Source organism: Callorhinus ursinus, unplaced genomic scaffold (genome assembly GCF_003265705.2).
Source record: "Callorhinus ursinus isolate GAN/ISIS: 27379988/994484 unplaced genomic scaffold, GSC_fseal_2.0 scaffold8, whole genome shotgun sequence".
Classification (NCBI taxonomy): Eukaryota; Metazoa; Chordata; class Mammalia; order Carnivora; family Otariidae; genus Callorhinus; species Callorhinus ursinus.
In genome coordinates this window covers 48757181-48772622 of record NW_027397070.1, presented here as the reverse complement: position 1 = coordinate 48772622, position 15442 = coordinate 48757181, and the positions used below count along the sequence as shown (strand labels likewise).

Here is a 15442-nt window from a genome sequence, read left to right as displayed (position 1 = left end):
CGCTCTCCTGCCTCTAGATCAAAGCCCAGGATTCTTAGCATGGCCGTCAAGATCCTAGCTGATTTTTCCAGCCCAATCTTTTAGCCTCTCTCTTGAGATGTATTCTTGTTTCTAGCCACACCAGATTGACCATTTCTGGATGGTTTGGCCCATCTCTGCCCCAAACCTTCACTCATGCAGTCCTTTCTTTGTGATGGGCCCTCCACTGGGCTTAGTGTGGAAATTCTTCCCATCTTTCAAGGCCTAGCTCAAAACTTGCTTCTCCTGAACCCCCTAGCTGGAATTAATTTCTTGCTCCCCCAAATGCCCTTTGCCCGACAATGAACCTTCCCTATTATGAATTATATGTAGTGAGTCCTGTTAACCTTTGCCTCTCCGACTAGACTGCCTGGGCATTGTGCCCGGGGACTCTGGCATCCCTGTCCCTGCTCAGGGACTGAGCTGTCTCAGCTGTGGGAGGCTGTCTTCTAGACCCTGCTCCCAAAGGATGCAGGATGCACAGTGCAACGGTCAGCCGTCCTCCCTTCCCGGATGATGTGTTCCCAATGGAGGAGTCTTTGGGTGGAGTCGGGGGGGGGGAAGAGGATCCAGACACACACACTGGGCACACTGACCTCCCCTGACCTGCAGGTCCGGGCACGCACACCTGGACAGCTGCATGCAGATTTGCACCAATGCAGCGACGTGGCTCTTTTATTTCATATTTGCACGCACACCACAGACACACCTACCACATGAAGTCTTGTATTTGGCACGTACGCTTCTCTCCTGCAACACGGACACATTTTTCCCCACCCTGAATACACCCATTGACGTGTCAGCAGATGGCAGAGAAGATCCAGAAAGTCAGCCTCAAGCTACCCAGGACTGAGGATATGGTCAGCTCAGGAGCAGGCGCTCTGGGATTCCTTCCCTCTCACCCCTGCAAAGGGCTGGTTAACGTGCCACCCTGCCCCTGCCCAGCATTCATGACTTTGCTAAACCCAGGAACCTAGAGCCAGCCCAGACAGCCTCCTGAGGTCACCAGCTCCAAATGGTCATACGCCCTAGTGGTCATTAAAAAATAATAATAATAATAATAATTTTTTTTTCAGTTAATGCTTGTTTACAGGGAAAAATAAGTAAGATTCCCTAAAACTGTTGACAGGGATGGCATCCCTGGAGGAGGGCTGGAGGTGGACTTTCATGTTTCTCTGAACAAAAACTTTTAATGTGAGCTTGTGCATGTCTTAAAAATTACCAAAGCAAAACCAGAGAAGGTTTATCCAAGAGAGAAACCATTTGCCCTCCACTCCCCCTGCGTGTGGCTAAGATCCCTGGACCACACACAAACTAGCTGTATCACTTCTGGTGGACCCTGATGAATGATGAAGGTAGACTGGGGTGGGGGCTAGGGGTGGGGGCAAGGCCACGGGGACTGCCCCATCAGCGGGGTTGCAGCTCAGACACCCGAGGCTCATGGTCTTAAGCCCAGCTCAGGGTTCCCAGGGCCTAGGAACGGTGCTTGTACCCTCTTCAGCAGGTCTAGAGAAAGAGAGGCGCCCTGAGGTGGCTTGTGGGGGTGGGGTGGGGTCTTGGGAAAATGGAGGAAGGCTCCCAGCCAGGACCTTGACTGGTGGGCGTGCAGGAGGAAGTTGTAGGAGCCTTTGCCAAGAAAGCAAGTTAGCAGACCCAGTCCGGCCGCTTGCTGCAGGTGGCCTCAGATGGGCTGCGTGGCTGCACCCTACGGCAGGCACCAGGCAAGAAAAGGCCCTGGAGGAGGGGCTTGGAAGATGGACAGGGCAGGACGGATGGGGGATATTTAGGGAGCGCCCAGGAATGTGCAGGGCTATGAGGTGGCAGCAGAGTTGTGTGCACAGGCACGAGTGTGCGTGTGTGTGTGTGTGTGTGCGCGCGCGCACGTGTATGCACGCACACACACACCGTGGGGGCACGGAGAGCTGGAAGAGCTCGGGAAGGTGCCCAGCTGAAGCAGGGTGGAATCAGGAGTGGCAAGTCAGAATGCTGAAGCGTGGGGGAATCAGGAGAAACAGGTGACCTGGGGTCTGTCTCCCTGCCAAGTGGGGTCTGGCCCTAAAGAGATCCAGGAGGCGGGGTGGGCAAGGGGCTGTCCTTCTGTTATCAGGGCTGAGCCCTTCTCCCCGCTGTGTTCTTTCCCATTTCAGTATGATGAAGGATGCTCACAGAAATAAAGCAGATAGCACTGCAGGAAGAACTTCTTTTTCGTAGGGTGGAGTTCATAAAAGTGTTTTTGTACGCGTGACTAAGTGGTGCCTTCCTGAGGGCTGCGGGCTATGTCCAATTCCCATCCCCCTCCCTCCCGGAACCCCAGAGGGCCTCCTCTGCCTGGGCAGGGCTGAAGTGGTCAGGGGGAGTCGGGCGTGGGGCACAGAACTCAGGTCCAGCCCCATCTTGCCCCAAGTAAGGCAGCTGCCGGCACAAGTTCAGAAAGTTCAGGCACAAAGGGGCGCCTGCATAGTGGCTCAGTCAGTTAAGTGTCTGCTTTAGGCTCAGGTCATGATCCCGGGGGCCTGGGATCGAGCTCGAGCTCCGCATCGGGCTCCCTGCTGCCACTCCCCCTGCCCCTTCCCCTGCTCTTGCTCATGTTCTCTCTCTGACAAATAAGAAATAAAATCTTTTTTAAAAAAAGTTGACCACATCAAAAACTAATGACGTATTGTATGGTGACTAACATAACATAATAAAATTAAAAAAAAAAAAGTTCAGGCACTTACTTCATGGTGACGGTGTTGAAGAACCAGGAATAGAAGCCCTGGGGAGAAAGGAGAGAACATGTGAGAAAATCCAGCCCCAGGCCTGCCCTACAGCTGAGTGAACCCAGGCGGCGTCCATAGGGGCCTCCTTCCGGGCAAGAGATGGCAGTGAGAAAGAGCTCAGGTTCTGGAAGGAAGTGGGTTCCATCTGGAATCTGTGGTGGCTGTCCAGGAAGAAGTCTCCCCAGAAGTGAGCTGTGAGTTCACGTTCCCGCCATGTGGCATCCTGTTACAGGAAATGGGGGCTTTGTGGGCCTTGGACCAAGGGAGAGAAGCTGTCAATTCTGTGCGGTGGACATTGGCTACTTTCTGTCTGTCCCTCATTGCTTCCTTCTGGGAAATGCCCCCCACCTCATGCATATGGCCGGGTGGGCTGTCCATGAAGTAGGGGTCTGCCACCAGTGGTCAGTTGATCAATGGGAGCATGACCCAAGTGGGGCCAATCAAAATTCTCTTAAGGGGATTGACGGGGATCTCGGGAGAGGGAGTCTCTCTCCACCTGAGCTCTTGCACCTTGGTGAACACCATGGAGCCTGCAGTGGCTTGGTGCCATCTTCGATGCCACAGGCAGGCGCTTGTCTGAGAAAAATAGCCTGCCCAGAGGAAAGAGGGCTGGAGGGGGGATCTTGGTGGTATCTCTGGACTCCCCGGAGCTCCCTGTACCCAAGGCAGCCACTTCTCTTTAATTTCCCCTGACTCAAGCCACATATTACCTAGTTTGAGCTGGGTTTCTTCTCTTACATCTGAGAGTCCTGCCGATTACGTCTTTCGCTCAGGGTCTTGCTGTCTGGTTTCTGGGTGGTAGGGAAGGGCAGCCTCAGCGGTGGAGGTGGTGGGAGGCCTAGAGAGGACGTGTACTTGGGAAGAACGTGTGTGAGGACAGGCTGGGGCCCATGGCCCTAAAAGCCGCCAGATCTGGTAGCTGGTTAAACTGCCCTGGTGTGTGCTTCCTTCTGGGATTCTGCAGGGTTTAGCAAAATCTGGGAAAAGGTTGCAATTCTTGATTGACCCCATTTGATCACAAGCACATCAGTGAAACAGGCAGGCCCACCTGGCTGCCATTCCCCAGCACCACACTGATTGGGGAAGGGGTATTGCCCAAAAGGAAGCGATGGGGGGGGGTCAGGCAAGCAAGAAACAGAAGGAAGTTCTTTGCTCCCTTCCACATAAGGCCCACCAAGTCCCCTTCCCTGGATTGGGGTTGCCTAATAGTCAGATGTCCACCTTAGGGGGGGCACCATTTGCCCAGTTCTGTCCTGGGGAACTAAAATAAGGACACTCCCTAAAAAAGGGTGGGGGGAGTGGCTCAGTCAGTTAAGCGTCAGACTCTTGATTTTGGCTCAGGTCACGATCTTGGGGTCGTCAGATCGAGCCCCATGTCGGCTCTGCGCTGGGCGTGGAGCCTGCTTGGGGTTCTCTCTCTCTCTCCCTCTCCCTCTGTCCCCCACCAAAAAATAATAAATAAAATCAGGACAGATGCCCAGGTATGAGTCAAAGCAAAGAAGGGGAATAGCATACTGGTGGCATTGACTAGGAATGTCCCCAGGGAAGGAGTGAATTGCTAAATAAGAGTTGGGCAGAGAGTCTGACCACACTTCCCTGCCCAGGAGGGGCTTTCTCCACCACCCACCTTTGGGCAAACGGGTGTGATTTATCTAGGGAGCAAGCAGGTTTGTTGACAGTCCCTAGCGGTCGGTCATGCACAGTGGAGGACACACCTTCCTGGGAACCCCTTCCACCCCCTCTACGGCAGGTGCCAAGGGGGATAGACACACGGCACGCATGCGTCCTGGAATTCACACGGGACAGGCTGTCTGTCAAAGGGCAGAGTGTGGCCTCTGTGCCGTGACAACTGCACAGACCCGGATGTGCCGCGAGCCTGTGTGGACTACCTCTCTCTGTGCTCACAGACAACAGACTCCCCCACAGGCCCCCCCGCATGTACATCACAGTTACGAAAGGCATAAACCATTCAGCAAACTTAGCAGCTGAACCGCAGGCCTGAGAAGGGATGCTGCGTCCCCTCTTGCCTCACCCCTGCAGGAAACGGCCACAAGCTCCCAGGGGCTAGCTTGGCGCCCAAGGCCTGTGACAGTGGTCAGTTCATTGCACCTCTCTTGGTGGCCCCACCCTCCGCACTCCCACCATGTGGGGTAATGACCCCTCTGCTGGCCCGAGGCCCCGGGATCGTGGCTGGGGCGCTCCAGGGGCCACTCCCCACCTCCCACTCTCCCTGCCTCATTTCCAGCTCTGCAGGGTGACTGCCCACTGCCTCCCTCATGAGGTCTCAGATCTTTTTAAAATAAATGATCTTTGTGCCATTGTACAAAAAAACCCCAACCAAAGTAATGTTTCTGAAAATAAAGCTGCGAACCATCTTGTAAGGCAGGTGTGACTGTCCTTATTCTACGGAGAAACTCTGAGAGACAAACTGGTGTGCAGCTCCCCGCACAGCTTGGGGCAGATCGTGGCAGGTAGCGGGACCAGGTCTCTTGGAAGGATGACGGGGAAGGAAAAGGGTTCGACTCACTCACTGCCTCCAACAAATACCTATCAGATGCTAATTACATGGCAGGCTGGCCTGGGTGCAGGGAGTGCAGGCAAGACCTGGTCAGACACACGGGACCGATCAGGTAGAGGAGGGATCGTTACCCACTGGGTTAAGAGCCCTGAAGAAAAGGGATGCATTTTCCGTGCGCAGAGGACAAAAGATCTGGGCCCACGTGGGGCAGATGGGGCTCCCAGGGCAGTGGTGCGGGGGCTGAAATCTGAACGAAGGGTCAGCGCGTTAGCCCAGCGCGGGGGCCACCGCAGAGGGAGACAGGGAAGAGCAGGTGAAAGGTCCTGTGGAGGAAAGGAGGTGGCACTTCTGAGGATCTAAAAGGTGGCCAAGGTGGCCAGGGATGGGGGAGTTGGGAGGAGAAAGACAGACTGGACAGGTTGGCAGGAGACCAAAGCACGAGGCCACGCAAGGCATCCGCGCTTCATTCCAAGAGCACTAGGAAGCCAGTGAAGGTCTACACAAGGGAATGCGTGTCCCCGCTCATGGGGATCGCTCCGGATGCGGGTGGAAAATGGGTGGGGCAGGACATAAGTGTGGACATAGAGATGGGTTAGAGGCCACCCTGGTCATCCAACAAGAGACCGGCAGGGGTCTGGACTGGGGGTGGGGGGAGAGGAACAAGACTGGAAAGGTGACAGCAATATAACTCGGTAATGGACTGGCTGTGCCTGGGGGCCTGGGCCACACCAAGGGGGTGCACCTGGGTGGGTGGTAGGCAGAGTCTGAGACAAGGGAGTGAGGAACAGGTGGGTGGATGGACAGCGTGGCACGTTTCGGACATACTGAATCCCAAATGCCTTTACAATATCCACGTGGAGGTATTTTGAAGGCCATTGGATAAACGTGCCTGGAGCCCAGAGGGAAGGCTAGTTGGAGACGGAAATTTAGGAAGGGTCTGTGGAGAGGCGGCAGTTGAGGTCGTGAGTATGGGTGACACTGCCCAGGAGCGTGAGGAGGAGGTCTGAGACCCACTGAGGGAAACTCCAGCTGCGGAGGAGGAGCCTGCAGAGGGGACAGGGAGGAACAGACGGAGCGGCAGAAGGGAAGCCCAGAGAGTGTGGTGTCCACGGAAGCAACTGGAAGGGCCCGTTCAGGAAGGGAAGATGGTCTATAGGGCCGGATGCTTCTGAGAGATCAGATGAGATGAGAACTCAGGAAAGTCCATCGGATTTCATCACGTGGGACAACTGATGAGCTGTCTGGGTGGGATGGAGGGACGGAAGCCACATTGCAGGGGTCGAGAGTGAGGGGGAAGGGGTGAGCGCAGGTGCAGACGGCTCTTCCAGTTCCGCTGTGATGGGACAGAGGAACACAGGCGCCTGTGGGCTGTGGCGGGGCCCACGACCGTCCCTGACACCCTCTGCCACACTCCAGCGCCGTCCCATTACTGTGGCCTGCCTTCCTTGCCCCTTTGGGAATTCACGCACTGACCACCGTCCTGTGTGCATCTAGACAGATGTGTGTCTCTCGGCCAGGGAGAAAGTCCCATGAAGCAGGACTTGGTCCATTTTGTCCACTGCCCAGTCCCCGGACCAGCGGTCGCCCTCAGCAGGTGCACCAGGGCAGCTGGCTGAGCAGATGAACAAGCTCAGGTGGACGACTGGCCCCCGACAGGGACGAGAAGGAAAAGACGGGGCTCCGTGGAGCGGGGGTGCAGGAGGCCGAGGGAGTCCCTGCCGGATGTGAGGCATCTCCTGTGTGAAGTAGGAGTCCTTGGCTCAGAGCGGGGCTTGGGCAGGACACGGGCTGTGACGAGGGTTGAGGATTTGAGAAGAGCAGGAAAAATAGTTTAAAAAAAAAAAAAATCCCTTTAAAATAATAGAATTAACTAACTCTTACTTGGAGGTAGGAATGGTGAAAGCTCCATCTTTCCAATGGGGAAACAGAGGCGTGGCAAGGCTGAGGAATTTGTGCAAGGTCGCAGGGCCAGGCTGGGTGTCACCAGCTGCAAAGCGCCTGGGCGTGAGCACGCTCCGTTCTGCACACGGCTGCGCGGCTGCCCGGGGCCAGAAGCCCTCTGGGCCCGGGCCCACCCAAGCACTCACCTTGTCCCTGTGTTCCATCTCCAGGGAAATATCCGAGGGGGATGTCTTCTCACTCTGCTCCCCATAGATCAGTGAGGTCAAGCTGCAGCCAGGAGAGGCAGGGAGCAGGGAGGCAGAAAAGGAGAGAAAAGGCCTCAGGCTTGCTGTCCCTCTGACTCCCAGGCTGAGAGCGGCAGCACCCTCCGGATCAAGACCGCACACGCCTCAGCAGCACACAGCCCCGGGGACAGACAGTAATCACCCCTGTTGCCAGGTGCCCAATGTATCTCGGGAGTCACGGGATCCAGAAAGTCTGAGATCCGAGAAAAAAGTGGCCTTGTGCCCAGAGATGACTGCCCCTCCCCACCAAGTTCTCTTTCTGCAAGGAGGGCCAGCACAGGGGCAGGAGTGGGTGCCGAGAGGACACCTGCTGGGTCCTGGTGGTGGCAGCACAGCCCCCAAGGAGGCAAGCCGCTCACTCCTCCTGACCCCCAGCCTCCCCTCACCTGTCATTGTGTATCAGCAGAGCCAGGCGCCCGTAGTCCCACGCAGCTTTCCGGAGGAAGGAGTAAACCAAAATGATGACCTACAGGCCAGGGAAGGGGACGTGGGGATATGTCTTCTGCTTGGCTGGCCCCTGCATCCCCGTGGGGGAGACCCTGTCCCTCAGGTTCCCAGGGGCTCCCCGGGCTCCCCAACAAGGTGGCTAGCTCTGTTAGGGTAGAGGCTATGCCTTTTTCAACTCTGGATGCCCAGTGCCCAGCAGCTTCCCAGCACAGAGTGGACTCTCAGAGTCTGCTGAATAAAGGCATCGGTGTCACGCTTGGAACCATCCGACAAGAACATTCCTTGAAGGGGCGCCTGGGCAGCTCTGTCGGCTAAGCATCTGCCTTCGGCTCAGGTCATGATCTCAGTCCCTTGGGACGGAGCCCCACATCGGGCTCCCTGCTCGGCGGGGAGTCTGCTTCTCTCTTTCCCTCTGCCTCTCCCCCTGCCGTTCTCTCTCTCTCAAATAAATATTAAAAAAAGAAAAAGAAAAAGAAAATAAAAGAACATTCCTTGAAGAAATCAGTAAGGGGAGAGAGAAGGGAGGCTCAAGGGCACCGGCCAGGTGGGCTTCTGGACAAGGGCGCGGCGAAAGGAGCCTTAGGAACGCTGCCTATTCCTGCAGTTCCCTCTTCCCGGGCTGCCCTGGACACGACTGACATTCGGGGGGTCCCCACCACTATGGCTGGCATGCGTTTGGAGAGCCGAGGCCGCTGCTGCGTCACTTGTGCCCCTCCGAGGCCTCACTGCCCAGCACGGAGCCCAGGACTTACCACCCACAAGAAGATGTTGAGGAACAGCACGGTGGGGATGCCCCCAAAGGGCTGCCCCTGCAGGACGGTGCTCCGGGATTGGAAGCATTCATTCGTTGTCATGTTCCGAGTCTCTTCCATCACGTTCAGGCTGCCAGGCGGGACGGCCATCCTGGGAGCTCCCTGGTGACAAAGGGACGCTCAGGTCAGGCAAAAGAGACCCTCTCACTCTGTAATCGCAGAAGCCTGCCAGGGAGATGGGGCGGGGTGCACTGCGTGTCCATCCCCAGCCCGTAACAGGTCAGGGCGGGAGGCTCAAGCCCTGAAATGGCACGCAGCCTCATCCTGCAAGACAGCAGCTTCCCCAAACCCAGAGCCACAATGGCAGAAGAGCCCAGATCCCTGTTTGCTCCCTTTACCGAAAGAGTCCTCAAATGCACCTCCAAATGGATCTTCTTATACCTACCTTTGTGAAGCTTTTCTTGCATAGAAATGAACAAACTTCACAAAGGTGGGTAGGACCCCCGAGTGAGAGTATTCAGTCTGGAGAACTGCATTCATGGGACGCCCGTGCAGACAGGGTCAACAGCCTATGATTCTCCAATCCAGTTTCCAGGAAAGGAAGGTTCCTAAGACTAAATGAGGTAAAGCAGGAGGGCGCCTGGCACAGAGCAGTGACTCAGTAAATGTCACTGTCTTAATGTCGAACTTGAGCCAGGGAGATCGGCGCCTGCCCAGCGGCCTGAGCCAATCTGGTGAGGGCTCAGGGTCATGGGCTTCAGTATTCTCCAGACTTGGAGAACAGTGAAAAGCCCTGATGGAAACGGGAAGTGACTCGTAGCTGCTTGAAGTTATCTACAAAGTTGTTCTGGTTTTTAAGATCATTTGTTTTGGCTCCAGACCTCATATCACCCTAGGAACTCTTCACTCCTATTCAAGAAAGGTAGGCTCCTTCCTTCCTTCCTTCCTTCCTTCCTTCCTTCCTTCCTTCCTTCGTTCAACAAGTATTTAGTGAACAGCTGCCTATGCCAGACTGATGCTGGTGATGCATCACTGAAAGTATTAAAGGGATCACTCTGACCCTTGATTTGAGAATAAATGGGGGCAGGCCAAGCAGAGAAGTAAAATCGGACAGGTCAGTTAGGAGGAAATTGTAGCAATCCAGGCAAGAGGTAACCACAGCCAGGACTGGGATGGAAACAGAGGCAGTAGTGAGAAGTGCTCAGATTTTGGAAGTATTTTGAAGGTAAAGCCAAGATTTGTTGATAGAATGGATGGTGGGGGGTAGGGTGTAAAAGAGAGGAGTCCAGGGTGACTCTGAAGTTTCTGGGCCCAGCAACTGGAAGAGGGGAGGTGCTGTTATGAGGGGCGACAGCCAAGAAGTGCAGGGAGGGGGTGGTCAGGAGCCGGGTGCGGGACATGCTAAGTGGACATGCCAGGTGGGTGGCTGGATATGAGTCTGCAGCTCAGAGGAGAGTCAGGAGACATAGATGTGAGCATCACCAGCAGACAGAGGACTCCTGGGGGGGTAGGACTGGATCACCAAAGGAGTGAGCACAGAGTGGTCTGAGCCTCGGGATGCTCCAGCGCAGACACCTGAGGCAGGCGAGGAGGACACAGGAAAGGGACTAGAAGAGCAGCCAGCGAGGAAGGAGGAACAGCAGGAGAGGGTGGTATCCTGGAAGCTAAGGAAGTGTCTCCAGGAGAAGGGAGGGACCAAGTAAGATGACAACTGAGGATTAGCCATAGTTAAAGCAACAAGGAGGTTTAGTGAGTGGCCAGACTGGAACAGGTGCGAGAAAGAAGGATGCTGGCGGATTTGGAGCCAGTGGGCATGAACGATTCCTTTGGAAAGGAACCAGAGTTTGGAAGTGGTTAGGATGGGAGAAGTAGCAGAACGTGGTATGCCAGTGGTAATGGTCCAGTAGAAAATTAAAAGCTGGTGATGTGGGAGAGACAGGGCATCACTGGAGCAATGTGAGGACGTGGGAAGGGCTGGGAACTGGTGCACAAGTGAAGTTGGCCTTGGCCCAGAGCTGGATACTGACCCACAGCAGCAGGAGGGAGGAAGGGGCGCTGGTGGAGGTGGTGGGCGCGCCCTCCCACGGCTTCTATTTCTCAGCCTCAGAGGGAACAAGGTCTCAAGGTGACTGTGCAATGCCGGTGGTGGTGGGCAGATGTGGGAGGTCTGAGGACGGGAAAAAAGGCAGAAATAGAAACCTAGAGGAGTGATGGAGTGAATGCATGATGGGAATGTGGAGGACGGCCGGGCAGCACTAAGGGTCCCCTGAGGTTCATGGTGTTGAACGGACAACAAGAGCAGCCGGAATCACTGGCCTTCCCCCAGCTGTACTCATCTGTGTGGATGCAGGTGGGCAAGAGGCGTACAGCTCGACCTAACCAGGCTAGAGGTTTTCCCAAGTATGAGAATTAGAGCGTTGGAACTGTATATGAGAGAGTAGTGTTAATGACCGGCCGAGTAAGGAAGAGAAAGGAGACGCGAGATGGGCAAGGGATGGGGACAGGTGCCAGAGGTCCAGGGAGGGAGAACTGTCGAGTACCCCAGGCTGTGAGCTGACAGAGAGGAAAATGAGCTGTGTGACACAGACTGAGAAGGGATTAGTTATGGGTAGTGAGAAGATCTAGGGCATGACCATGATGTGAGCCGGGGAGTGGTGTCAAGGAACTGAGAGGCTGGAGTGTCCTTTGAGGAAATCAGTAAGAATGAAGACTGGAACAGCACTGGTGTGACAGTGAGGCAGGAAGTGAACTCTTCCAGGAAGGAGGGAAGTGACCTGGGGAGGGGGGTGAGGGTGCAGGGTAGTTGGTGCTTGTACCAAAGATGGGGAGCGAGATATCTAGGCTGACACCTTGGGTCCAAGATGGAGCCTTCAGCAGGGAGGAAGGAAGAGTCTGGAAGTTGCAAAGAGGAGCAAGGAGAAGTCCTGTCCTGGGGAGACTCTGGTTTCAAGTCCCAGTGGGCAGGTGAGGCGCTGCAGGAGCTGGGGGTGTTTCTGGGCATCGTGGGCTCTGTGGCACCGAATCTCAGTTCCAACACTCACTAGCCAGCTCGAGCAAGCTACTTATGGTCTCCCTGCCTCATTTGCTCATCTGTAAAAGGGGGGTGGTGTTAGTAACTAGTACCCACTTCACAGTGCTGTCAAGAGGGATAGGTGGGTTAAGATTCGTCAGTCATGGAGAGCAATGCCTGGAACACAGAAGTGTCCCATAGACACTCGTCAGATGAAAAGTGGACGCAGGGCTCCAGGCGGCACAGTGGGATGCTGGCCGCAGTTGGAAAGCTGGGCGGAGGGGGATGTAGGAGGGAATAAAGGTGAAGGGGCTGGTGTGCCGGACACGGGAAGTGGCCTGGGGGTCTGGGGCTCCCTGTGCTAACTCACAGAAATAGGAAAACACCAGAACCCACACTCCTTCCAGCCGGGTTAGCATCTAACCAGAGCAGGGAGCCTCCTGCCTATCTTTTTCTGCTCCCTTCTCTTTCTGCCCTAGGGTGCCCACGGTTTTATTACCCAAGGTCACTGCTTAACTCATTGACACAAGCATGCTTGGCTGAACATAAACTTAAAACGGTTTACACCAACCACAATACCTTTACACCGCAAGCCTTCTGCCAGGGAGCTGAGTAGCGAGTATCGGGCAGCCGCGGCAGGAAGCTGCAGTTCTGCTAGTGGCCACCCGGGGGAGCCCGCGCTGAGGAAGCCGCTGGGGAAGGGCCGGGAGGCGCAGGCGCGATCTGAAGGCCTCGGAGGGCCGGTCCTTACCTGAGTCAGTTCTCCAGGGCGGGGCCGAGTCAGACCTGCGGTCTCGGCTCCGCTACGCGGCCCCCTGCAAAAGAACAAAGGCAGTGAAGAGACCACAGGACCTAGGGACCCAGGCCGTGTTCACGGGCGGCGTCATCTCTCAGGGCGCCTTTCCTCGTCTTTATGCTCAGGATACTTGGCCTTTATCACACGTGTGTCTTGCAAATGGTTTTTCTCAGTCTGCTGCTTCTCTTTTCGTTTTCTTCATGGTATCTTGGAAGCACCACAGTTTGGGATTCTGACAAAGTCCAATTCAACAAATTTTCTTTTATGGACCAGGCTTTTTTGGTGTGGTGTCTATGAAATCTTTGCCTACGCCAAAGGCTTACAGATGTTCTCCTATGTTTTCTTCTGAAAAGTCATATCGTTTTAGCTCTGACACTAAAGTCTAGGATGCACTTAAAGTTAGCACAGGAGGTGAGGTAAGGGTCTAAGTTCATCTTTCAGCACGTGGCTATCCAGCTGCCCAGCACCCTTTGTTGGATTCTCATCTTTAAACTGAGGGGAGGAGCTGGGAAGCCCCGGTCAGGGCTGTCTGGGGGACTGGAGCCAGGCCAGGGATGTGAAAGCACTTGGTGACCTGCAGCCCAGCCACAGGGATATGTGACTTGTTATTTGGGTAATACCGTGCATGATGAGGGAAGGGGGTGGTCCCGGGCTGGGAAGAGCTCTAGATTCCATCTGGCTCTAAGGAGGTTTGAGTCCTGGATGCTGCTCTTTTCCACTCAGCTCCCACACACTCATTCTCTCTCCTTCCAAAAGCACCTCCCTTTCCTCCCTCCCTCCTCCTTCCTTCCTTTCACAAAGAAGGGCTGAGTCCCTACCATGTGCCAGGCATCCTGCCAGCCTCTGGGAGCCTGGCAGACCTGGTTCCCATCCGTAGGAGCCTCCCAGCCTCACCGGGGAGACACGTAGGCATGCCAGGCATATGCCACCACACAACTCCAGCACAATTTGATAGCCCGGGGAAAGGGGGCCATGGGGCGGGCCCACCTCAAGTGGTCAGAGAAGGCTTCTGCGAGGAAGTCACCTCCGGGTGAGATGTGAGGAGGTGGCATTGGCACAGTGTGGTGGGAAGCATGGACAGAGGGAACCATGTTGGCCAAGACCCAGAGGGGGGGACAAAGCGTGGCGTTTTGGGAACGTGCAAACGAACAGTCATGGCTAGCGTGCAGGGTGGATCACTAGTTTGTGCTTTTGTTTGCTCATGTATTCATCCGACAAGAATTCGTGGCAGAGCTACTCTTGCCAGGTCCTCCTCAGGGTGTTCCCAGCCTTTGGGATTTGGGGAGAGGATTGCTGTTGGGAGAGGCGTGGCCCAGGCAGCCATTCTGCCCGGGAGGGTCTCCAGAAATAAGGTGTAAGCCTCTAAGCTCGGAGAGGGGTGTAACCCATGGTCAGGGCCAGGCAGGTGCAGCGTGCCAGAAGGTGAGGCAGGTGAGGGACATGGATGAGGGAAGGAGGTGAGGAGGGACAAGAGAAAAGAGAGCCTCGCCCCCACCTCAGCACCCCCAGCGTGCTCAGCAGCAGGCAGAGGTGGGATGAGGGAGGCTGTTGTGGAAACCCAGAGCATCACCCTGCCTTTTGTCCTCAGCCCTAAACTGTGCCTGGACCCTCCTTTCTGGAGCGCTTTCCTCCTTCCTTCTTTCTAGCTCTTGGGTGTGAAGAACAGGGGTAGAGAGCTTTCTGGAGACCAAAGTATCTGCACTGGAAAGAACGGAACTTGAAATCTGAGGGATACAAAGGAACACAGAGTGGGGGCACCCGGCTGGCTGGGGCAGGGGGCAGCAGGGGACTCCTCCTCGGGCACGAGTTTCACGGCAGAGCACAGGGAGGTGATCAGGGCAGTGGGAAGAAGTGGGCTGTCTGAGCCAGACTGCCTGGGCGGAAATCCCAGGGCTACCCTTGCTAGCTGTGTGGTCATGGACAGCGACCTTACCTCTGTGAGCCTTATTTCCCACCTCTGGAAAGTGGGGATAATAGAAGCACTGCCTCACAAGGTTATTGTGAACACGAAATAAACGAATTCGCACAAAACCTTTGCAGAGCGCTCGAGAAACAGTGCTCACTACTAGTCCTGTCATCATTGGCCCTGGCTTATCTGTGACACAGTGGTGAGGGGCCCAGACTGGACCATTCCTGGTTTCCGTCCCCCTACTCTGTTCTGGAACAGGCCAGGGGAGAGATCTGGAATATGGGAAGGACTGTCCAATGCTCCGTAAACTGCAGCCTGTAGGGGTTGTTGCCTCTGTTCTTCCTGTGCAGGAGAGACAAACGTCAGCCTTGCTTTTTGGGCCAACGAGGGGCAGGGAGAGATGGTGGCAATGCTGGCTGGCGAGTCAGGATTCTCAGGCCCTCCTCAGCTGCACATCCTATCTCATGCGGAAGTGTGTGGCCTTCCTCCCTTCCCATGTCTCCCCCAGCCTGGCCTCCAGTGCCAGAGGCCGGAGGCTTAGCAGTCCCAGGCCTGGACAAGGTTTACTTTGGCACATGGGCAAAAAGCTTCGAAAAGAACTAGCTCCATCTTTATTAGTCCCCTGGCCCATCGCTCACCCCCTTCCTTCCAGACCTGGCCTGGTTTCAGCTACTGCTGTCCTAAGTAGCCAGGCCAGCACTTTGCTCCCCTCTCCTTATCTCAAGGCCAAGTCCTCTGTGTGAGGAGCCCAAATCTCCCAAATCCCAGAGCGAGGGTGGTCAGGAAGACCTGGGGATTGGGGAGGGGGGAGGGAGGAGAGCAATCTTATTAATAGTGAACATTTATCGAGCACTCATTATAGGAGAAATTCTTCCCATTTAAGTATAGCTCATTAATTCTCATAAGTACCACAGGATACTAAAATCATCCCTAGAAGCAAGAGAAAATTAAGGCCCAGACATGTTAAATAACTTGGCTAAGGTCATGGTGCTAGTAAGTGGCAGGGCTGGCCCCTGAACCTGGGCAGTTTGTAACCCTCTGCTCTCT

The 15442-nt window shown here is 55.3% G+C and overlaps 1 protein-coding gene across 3 annotated transcripts in view; it reads right to left on the bottom strand.

Moving 5' to 3' along the window:
- TMEM63C (transmembrane protein 63C) overlaps nt 1-12501 on the bottom strand; it is a 41092-nt gene extending 28591 nt beyond the window's left edge. The window contains exons 1-5 of one of the 3 annotated variants that reach the window (XM_025870467.2): nt 12442-12501; nt 8681-8842; nt 7868-7947; nt 7383-7464; nt 2736-2773 (exon numbers count right to left, since the gene is read on the bottom strand). In XM_025870467.2, the coding sequence (XP_025726252.1) occupies nt 2736-2773; nt 7383-7464; nt 7868-7947; nt 8681-8830 (350 nt within the window). In that variant the 5' untranslated portion in view covers nt 8831-8842; nt 12442-12501. Of the gene's footprint in view, nt 1-2735; nt 2774-7382; nt 7465-7867; nt 7948-8680; nt 8843-10707; nt 10821-12269 lie in introns of those variants that run through there. The other 2 variants (XM_073895635.1, XM_073895636.1) reach the window with 2 other exon arrangements.
- Between the last annotated feature and the right edge of the window lie 2941 nt (nt 12502-15442).